Below are 9,184 nucleotides of genomic sequence, written 5' to 3'. Positions count from 1 at the left end.
TTCTCCTAACTAAAGCCAAAGATATATTTTAAAGGTAAGCCTACTCATGTCAGTTCTGGATGAAAATGCTTCGGTGTCTCCCCATGGCTCTAAGGACTTGGACTAAACCCTTTCCTCTAGCCTGCAAGACTGGGCTCAGAATGGACCCTTCCTTTCATTTCCTATCTCATAACTCATGTTCTGGGCTCCTTGGTCAAATTAAACTTCCTTCAGTTCCTCAAAATAGAGCTCTGGTGTTGGACACACAATCCCCTCTCTTTTAACCGTCTTACTCTGGCCAAGTCCTACTGATCCTCTGAGCTTCAGCCCAGAACGCAGCTCTTCTGGGAAACCTTTTTGCATTTTTCACTCCACTTTTTGCACTCTTGATAACACATGTCATGCAGCATGGAAACTGCTGTATCCTTGACTGTATCTCTCACTGGAATCTGGGCTCCTTGAGGACAATAGCCGTGCCTCTTTGATGCAATGCTACACCCACATCTAACACAAGAGCTGAAGATAAATACGCTAGTTGAAACTGAGGACATGGAGGCTATTCCCAAAGAGGAACTTGTAGGTAGAGTGCGAAAATAAAATTATTAAGGGCAGAAACTTTAGGAACATTTCCAGAAACGGTGAAAGAGGCTGTTTGGAGGGTCAAGGGGTAGGCAACACCTGTGGGAAGAGAGAGCGGTAAGAGAGCCCGGAGCGAGGCAGGAGAGGGGTTCTGCAGGGGAGAGGCGATTACTGACGGAGTTAGCTTTTAGGGGAGCTAGATGTGGATTAGGGTTACCCAGCTACTTTGGTTTGCCTGGTGCTGTCCCCGTTTTAAAATCGAAAGTCCTGTGTCCAGTGAAAACCCTGGGTTCAGGCAAACCTAGGTTGGTGGCGTTAGGGTGGAATCCAGATTATTAGAGGAACTGGTGGTTCTGGACAAGGGCTACTTCTCTCTGAGTTATGAGAGAAGGCAGAGAAGGAGAGAAGGGCAGGATTAAATCAAGGGTGTGCGCTGAGCCATCAGGCTTCCCTGGTGGCTCAGATAGTAAAGAGTTCAGTTGCTCAGTCGTGTCTGACTCTTTGGGACCCCAAGGACTGCAGCACGCCAGGCCTCCCTGTCCATCACCAAATTCCAGAGTTTACCCAAACTCATGTCCTTTGAGTCGGTGATGCCATCCAACTATCTCATCCTCTGTCGTCCCCTTCTCCTCCCTCCTTCGAACTTTCCCAGCATCAGGGTCTTTTCCAGTGAGTCAGTTTTTCCTATCAGGTGGCCAAAGTATTGGAGTTTCAGCTTCAACTTCAGTCCTTCCAACGAACACCCAGGACTGATCTCCTTTAGGATGGATCGGTTGGATCTCCTTGCCGTCCAAGGGACTCTCAAGTCTTCTCCAACAGCTCAGAAGCATCAATGCTTCGGTGATCAGCTTTAAGACAGTAAGGAATCTGCCTGCAATGTGGGAGACCCAGGTTCCCTCTCTGGGTTGGGAAGATCCCCCTCTAAAAGGGAATGGCAACCCACTCCAGTACTCTTGCCTGGAGAATCCCATGGACGGAGACTACAGTCCATGAAGTCGCAGAGAGTCGGACACGACTGAACAACTTTATTATTTAATTGTTCCTCATCGGCTTTGGAACCTTTCCCTGTTCTCTCCGGTCCCAGCGGCGCCGCAGTTAGGAGGTCTGCTCACCGCTAGGGGGAGGAGCGGCGCAAACAGACACGGGGAGAGCCCCTCTAGCTCTCGCCGACGAGCTCTCTATGGCGCTTGTCAGCCCGGCCAGGGCGAGTGGGGGGGGGGGGAGGGGGTCCCGCCACGTGACCGAGGTGCCTCTCCCTCCCCCCACTCCCCCGCCCCCGCCCTCGCCCTCAGGCCGGCGCAGGCGCGGTGGTCGCGTCGCCGTCGCCGGGCTCCGTAGCCCGCGCCGCTTCTCCTCCTTCGGCCCCTGAGGCGGCCGCCCCGGCGGTGCTGCGGCTCTTCCTCCTGCGGCTGCGGGCCGCGGGGGCCGAGGCCATGTCCCGGAAGCAGGCCGCCAAGGGCCGGCCGGGCAGCGGCAGCCGCAGAGCCGAGGCCGAGCGCAAGCGGGACGAGCGGGCGGCGCGCCGGGCCCTGGCCAAGGAGCGGCGGAACCGGCCGGAGTCCGGCGGCGGCGGGGCCTGCGAGGAGGAGTTCGTCAGCTTCGCCAACCAGCTGCAGGCCCTGGGGCTGAAGCTGCGGGAGGTGCCGGGGGACGGGTGAGGCGGGCCCGGGGGGCGGCGCCGCGGTTCGCGCCGGGGCTTGACCGTCGCGTGCGTCGGCGGAGCGCGGGACGCCAGCGAGCCGAGCCCGCCAGGCGCCTCGTCCTGGCGAGCTGTGGGTCCTGACAGAAGGTCTCCCTTAGATCGGTGGCCGGGAAGCACCCCCTCCCCCCAGCAAAAATAAGGTGACTCTTAAGCCGAGACCTGAGGGAATGAGACGGAGCCACTCAGAGAGCAGGGCCGTACGAAGAGCTGTCCTGTCACAATGACGGTCAGACAGACGCAGGGAGGCGTAAGCCCCACTTGACAGGACGCTCGGACTCCTTTGAGCCCTTACTGTTGGGTACTGCCCTCCTGCCACACTCGGGAAATTGGGCCTGCGAGGCCCAATTTTTGCTAAGTTTGCTAAGTTGAAGGCAGCTTCTCTTGATTCTTCCTTGCATGGACTTCAGTTTCTCCTCTGTAACCAGTGGCGCTTACCCAGGGTTGCTTGGGGGGTTTAGACAGGAATCTAAGTCCAGCTTTGTAGGTCCAGCTTTTTGAAAGGACACGGGGTAAACAGATGGGATAGTAGGAGGGAGAGAATGGATGATGGGAAGGAAAAATGACCCGCAGGAAGAGGGATATGGATCCAGGAGTGTGGAGGAAAGAAGAAAAAGGGAAGGGAGAGGGGAGGAGATCAGTTAGCATCCCCATTGTGGGGGTAGGTAAACGGGAGTCTGGTTGCAGGAGTGTGGCACTGTGGAAGAGGCAGTATTAATAACAGCCTGGCTATTGTTTCTTCCTTCATCTGGGGGCTCAGCTAGGCAAAGAGGCAAGAAAGATGAAGCTGAAGACCGTATAGAATTGCCTTAGCCTTAATCGTGGAAGAGGAGCAGGAAAACGTTTTTTGGATTACATTATGTTGCACCTTATTAATCAAGACTGTTTATGACCTGGCCTTAATTTACCTTTCCCAGTTTTCCTACACGGAGAAGGCGATGGCACCCCACTCCAGTACTCTTGCCTGGAAAATCCCATGGATGGAGGAGCCTGGTGGGCTGCAGTCCATGGGGTTGCGAAGAGTCGGACACGACTGAGCGACTTCACTTTCGTTTCTCACTTTCATGCATTGGAGAAGGAAATGGCAACCCACTCCAGTGTTCTTGCCTGGAGAATCCCAGGGATGGGGGAGCCTGGAGGGCTGCCGTCTCTGGGGTCGCACAGAGTCGGACACGACTGAAGTGACTTAGCAGCAGCAGCAGCAGTTTTCTTACATATGTGCAGTGTTTTAGGCAGATTGGATTTAGAGCTTGATTGCAATTTATTCGCCACCACCTAACACACTGCCTGGTACATTAAAGGCATTCACTGCTTTTTTGTTGAATAAATGATGATAAGAATATCATAGAGGAAGGCTACCTAGGCCCTTAGCAGGGCCCCTCAAAGAGGTGTTTTCTTAGTGGAGTCGCTACAGTTCAAAGGTTGCTTTGCTGGGTCTTGCTTTTAGCCTAATAGCTTGATTTTTGTCAAATATAGTTTATTAAATATTCTGGGCACTAGCCACTCATAAGCACAAGACATTGGTATATAAACCGAAGTACTAGTTGAATTTGGTGGGTCTGAGCTGGTGTCTGACTCTTCCTTACAAATGATTGGATTGCTTGTGTCTGCTATACTGGGGATGGTATTCCCACTGTCAGTGTGTCCAGGAAACTGACATACTCAACAGAAGGTTGCTTATGAGCAGGAATTGCGGCACAGGGAGTTGTAAGATCTTGAGGGAGTTTTCATAATGCTGTGGGAAACTTGGGGAGTACTGCTTCTGCTCCCCTGCCCCTGAAGAGAGCGTATTTCTTTAGTTAATTCGGCAAGCGTTGGTTGAGGAACGTGCTGGGAATACATTGCCTAGTAAGAGAGAGACAGGACAGCAGGTCTCAAACATTCTGGTCTTAGGATCCCTTTGCCCTCTTTGGAATGAATGAGGACTCCAAAGAGCTTTGGCTTATGTGGATTACGGTTATCAGTGTTTACTATATGAGAAAGTAAAATAGAGTAAAAGCATGGTATGCAAACACATTATATTAGCTTTCAGAGTGATAGCATCAGATATTGTATATCAAGTAGCCTCTAGAAAACTCCAGTGTACACTTGTGAGAGAAGTAGAGTGAAAAGGATAACTGACATTGGTTGCGGAGTCAGAACTCTGAAAAGGCCTCAGAGACACCCTCCCTTCCCAAACTGGGCCGTACTCTAAGAATGAATGGTATAAATACTTAAAATACAAGTTGACATATTCTTTACAGTGACTGATTACAGCATACTATCGAGAAGAAAGCGGCCAGCACTCCCTGAAGTGGCCAGGGAGGCCGCGTCCATTCAGCACACGTTCATCGCAACCTGCCCTGCGCTAGATGTCTCTCAGAGAAGGCCATGCTCAGGCTGGGTCATGAAGGCCAATAGAAATACGCCAGGAGAGCGTTCTGGACTGAGGAGTAATATGTGTAAAGGCACAGGAGCGCTTTATTTTTGAGAGATCTGCAAAGTGTTGAGTATGACAAGGCCGGAGGCCAGCTTGACTGCAGTGCTCACGTCTCTCCCTTCTGACGAGCCTGTTCTTTGGACAGTGTTAGGTCAAATGATAATGGTAATTCCTCCTCTGTGGGCTCCGTGAAGCGAACCCCTTTCCGTTCACAAGTTCTTCCCATGGGTGCCATGCAGTGGGCTGTTTAGTCCTCTTTAGTATTACCCACTCCAGTACTCCTGGCTGGAAAATCCCATGGACGGAGGAGCCTGGTGGGCTGCAGTCCATGGGGTCGCTAAGAGTCAGACACGACTGAGTGACTTCACTTTCACTTTTCACTTTCATGCAATGGAGAAGGAAATGGCAGCCCACTCCAATGTTCTTGCCTGGAGAGTCCCAGGGACCGGGGAGCCTGGTGGCTGCCGTCTGTGGGGTCACACAGAGTCGGACACGACTGAAGCGACTTAGCAGCAGCAGCATTGTCAGTTTTGGATATGGTGAAGACAGGCTTTATCACCGTGCAGTGGGTGGTGCTTCCTGTGTTTGTTCGGGTTGGTAGATATCAATGGATTATTTTGTTTGTTGATATTTCTTGAGTACTCTTGGTGAAATATGAAGTTAGGTAATGAAAAAATAATCAACTCTGCACTCTTCTGACTTTCCATTCTGGTCTGATAAGAATATTGAATAGCCCGAGATAGCATCTCACTATATAAATGTATTCATTGTTGGCAGTGTGGCATTTGTAGCGTGCTAGAACCTTTGGGTGCTTGGGAATAAACCAGCTGGTGTTCTGTAATGTAGCCTGCATGTGGGCTGGACCAGTGTGCCATGGGTTAATCAGGGAGCCGCTTATGGGGTGTTGTGATGCTTCGTGGGCCACCTTCATATTTATTGTGTTGTCTGCAGGGTGGCCCCACATAAATTGGATTCAGTTTCAAAACAGGAAATATTTTAACCTTGATGTGGTTCTTAAAAACATGATTGAATGTAGCATGAACAGAATCTAATTGGATTAGGCAGTACAATAGTAACATTTCTCTGAACTCGATCCGGTTGTGTCTTCCTAAATGTAGCCTCAAATTACAGGACTAACTAGTAGTGTTCTAATATTAAAGCATTAAAGATTCATTAATTTTAGCTACTTATTTCTGTCTCAGACAAGTTGTTTTATTTTTAAAGTTCTACCTTGTTTTTATAATTGTAGGATTTTAGTGACAGAAAGGTATCTACAATACCCATTAGTTCCTACATCACGTGTATAGCAGCCTCATCTTTTGAGTCTTGCTCAGTGGTTTTCCACCTTGGTGGCACAATAGAATCACTTGGGGAGCTCTGGAAAAAAATACAGTGAGTGGGCTCTGCCCCAGATCAGCCACACCAGAATCTCAGGCAGTGGGGCCTGGTTGTGAATAATTGGGAAAAAAAAAGTCCACATGTGATTCTCAAGTGCAGTTTTATTGAGAACTGCTGATTTAGAGTCTAGACCCTAGTGCTGCTCAAACTTCAGCATAAAACAGAATCACCTGGAGGGCTAATTAAATCCTCAGTGAGACTAGATTGCTGGATCCCAACCCCAGAGAGTTTGACTCAGCGGGCCTGGGGCGGAGGGCTCAGAATTTTCATTTTGAACAAGTTCTCAGGTGATGATCAAGTTGCTAGTCAGAGATCACACTTTTGAGAGTCAGTGATTGAGCCCATCGCTGCCTGATCGAAATCAGAACCACATGTATAATTTGAAAAATTTTCAGGAGCCATATTAAAAACGTAAAATGAAAAGATGAAATTAATTTTAGTATATGCGGCAAGCCACTGTGTCTAAAATGTCATTTCAGCATATAGTCAATGTAACAAATTTTAATGAGATACTTTACATTTTAAAAAAAGTGTTCGGAATCCAGTATTCAACACTGAATTTGGATTAACCACGTTTCAAGTGGTTAGTAATCACCTGTGGACAGTGGCAACCGTCTTGTATAGCACATAAGTGGACAGTTCCTGAGGCTTGACAATAGAAATGTACAGAGTCCTTAGTCTGTGCAGTCTGTCTGTATAAAACTAACACAGAGTCGCCTTTTGTTTGTCTTTGTCTCTGTAGCTTCCTTGTTTTGGTTTTAGTTTTATTGCACAAGGATAACATCCCTTTCACCATGACAGACAGTTGGAGGCAGCTTTCATGTCCCCTGGAGCCTTCTTCTGGCTGAAGGTCACCAGGTTTAAAGCCACATCACCTCACTTGAACATACCTTAAAATGTACTGATCATAATTATATCTAGTACTCTAGCAGTGGTCTGACCTCAAAAGTGAAAGTCACTCAATCGTGTCCAACTTTTTGCGACCCCATAGACTATACAGTCCATGAAATTCTTCAGGCCGGAATACTGAAGTGGGTAGCCATTCCCTTTTCCAAGGGATCTTCCCAACCCAGGGATTGAACCCAGGTCTCCCACATTGCAGGCGGATTCTTTACCAGCTGAGCCACCCTGGAAGCCCAAGAATACTGGAGTGGGTAGCCTATCCTTTCTCCAGTGGATCTTCCTGACCCAGGAAGTGGACGGGGGTTTCCTGCATTGGAGGTGGATTCTTTACCAGCTGAGCTACAAGGGAACAAAACCTGACCCGCCACCCATTTTTCTGCATATTGTACTATTACTGCACCCTGTGTGTGTTTTAAGTCGCTTCAGTCGTGTCCAACCCTTCGACCCTATAGACTGTAGCCTGCCAGGCTCCTCTGTCCTTGGGCTTCTCCAGGCAGGTATGCTGGAGTGGGCTGCCATTGCCTCCTCCAGGGGCTCCTCCCAGCTCAGGGATGGAACCCAGGGCCCCTCTGTCTCCTGCACTGGCAGGCAGGTTCTTCACCACTGGTGCTACTTGGGAAGCCCTACTGTACCCTAAGAGCCCGTTAGTTATGTTCATGTCTGTGTTGCAATATTGTCTCGCGCTAAATCGTTGAGCCCCCAAAGCCCTTGGATGCTACTTGTGTGATTGATGACTTGTGTCTGTGTATCTGTAGGGATGGTGACGTGGTTCTGAAGTGGGGAGGACAGCGGCTGGAAATGCTTTTGGCTGTCCCATTGGCAGGAGAGCAGTGGCAGTGGCGCTCGCGGCCTCTAGTCGGTCGAGGCTGGAGATGCTGCTGAACACCTTCCGGAGCGTGGGACAAGGGACTGTCAGAAGACCGGCAGTGTGAGGGTGGAGAGGCGCTGCTCTAGCGTAGTAGGTGAGGGCGTGGACCCGGAAGACAGCGGGGTCTCCTGAAGGCCCTCGGGCACTGGCCGCACTGTTCTCCTGAGGGTGGTGCGTGCTCTTCCTGGGCTCCCTAAGGGAACCCTGGTCATTTGTAGCGTGTGTTCACATTTCCTGTGTCATTGCCTTATAACTTAGGAAAGGAAGTGATCATCTGTCTTGATTTTTCATTTTGACTATTTTTAGTGAGCTCGAGGAAAGTTTTTTTAAATATAGAAAAGTATATTTAACATTTTAGGTACTCCCAGCTACCCAGGGGTAACTTCACTAACATTTTGGTGCCTGGCATTGAGTCCTGGATGCACCACCTACTGATTTTGTGACCTTGGGCACTTTACCGTAGGGGGATAGTGATTGTGCCTGTCTCATAGTTAATTGTAAGGACTGAATGCTTTTAGTGCGTGGGAAGTGCTTGGAACAGCCCCTGGCACACTGTCAGATGCGTAAGTGGTGGTTTCCGTGCTTTTTCCCGCATACATCTGTGCGTGTCTCTGCATCTGTGTACGTGGTATGCAGATGAGCGTGTTGAGCTTATGCAGTGTACACAGTTTTATACCTGCTTTTTTGACTTGTGTGTGGAATATTCGCCCGTTACTGAAAGTTCTTAGAAGACATGTTACTTTCTGTAGAACACCATGAATTTTGAGATATCAAGTGTAAAATAACTTCATATGTAATTTTTTGCCAAATCGCACCTCTTAAATGGAGTTCAGGAGTAAACTAGTGGTAGCAGTTGGTAACGGAGAAGGTGCTGGCCCCACCCCAGTACTCTCGCCTGGAGAATCCCGCGGGCGGGGGCGCCTGGTGGGCTGCGGTCCACGGGGTCGCTAGGAGTCGGACACGACTGAGCGACTTCACTTTTGCTTTTCACTTTCCTGCATTGGAGAAGGAAATAGCAGCCCACTCCAGTGTTCTTGCCTGGAGAATCCCAGGGACGGGGGAGCCTGGTGGGCTGCCGTCTATGGGGTCGCACAGAGTCGGACACGACTGAAGCGACTTAGCAGCAGCAGCGGCAGTTGGTAAAGGTTTAAGAAAAGTTTGAGAGGGAAGCTTAAAATGGAGAACATGTTGTCCACTGGCTTCCTTTTTTACCCCTGTGGTGGAAAAAAGACCACCATTGTTAGATTTGAGCAACAGACCCCTCATTCTAGTGTATAGGACTGTTACGTTCTAGTCCCTTCTAGAATGTTGCCCCAGATAGATGCACAGTTTCTTGGAT

The 9,184-nt window shown here is 49.6% G+C and overlaps 1 protein-coding gene across 2 annotated transcripts in view; it reads left to right on the top strand.

The window, feature by feature from the left end:
• The first annotated feature begins 1,847 nt into the window (after window positions 1-1,847).
• OTUD3 (OTU deubiquitinase 3) overlaps window positions 1,848-9,184 on the top strand; it is a 33,769-nt gene continuing 26,432 nt past the window's right edge. For both annotated transcript variants that reach the window (XR_011563315.1, XM_070777695.1), the window contains exon 1: window positions 1,848-2,212. Coding sequence is in view for 1 of the 2 variants with exons in the window: in XM_070777695.1 (XP_070633796.1) it covers window positions 1,992-2,212 (221 nt within the window). In the remaining variant the exon portion in view is untranslated. The remainder of the gene's footprint in view (window positions 2,213-9,184) is intronic.

The sequence above is a fragment of the Bos indicus genome, chromosome 2 (assembly GCF_029378745.1).
Source record: "Bos indicus isolate NIAB-ARS_2022 breed Sahiwal x Tharparkar chromosome 2, NIAB-ARS_B.indTharparkar_mat_pri_1.0, whole genome shotgun sequence".
Taxonomy (NCBI): Eukaryota; Metazoa; Chordata; class Mammalia; order Artiodactyla; family Bovidae; genus Bos; species Bos indicus.
The sequence above is the reverse complement of the archived record's forward strand: the minus strand, read 5'-3'. Positions and strand labels throughout refer to the sequence as shown.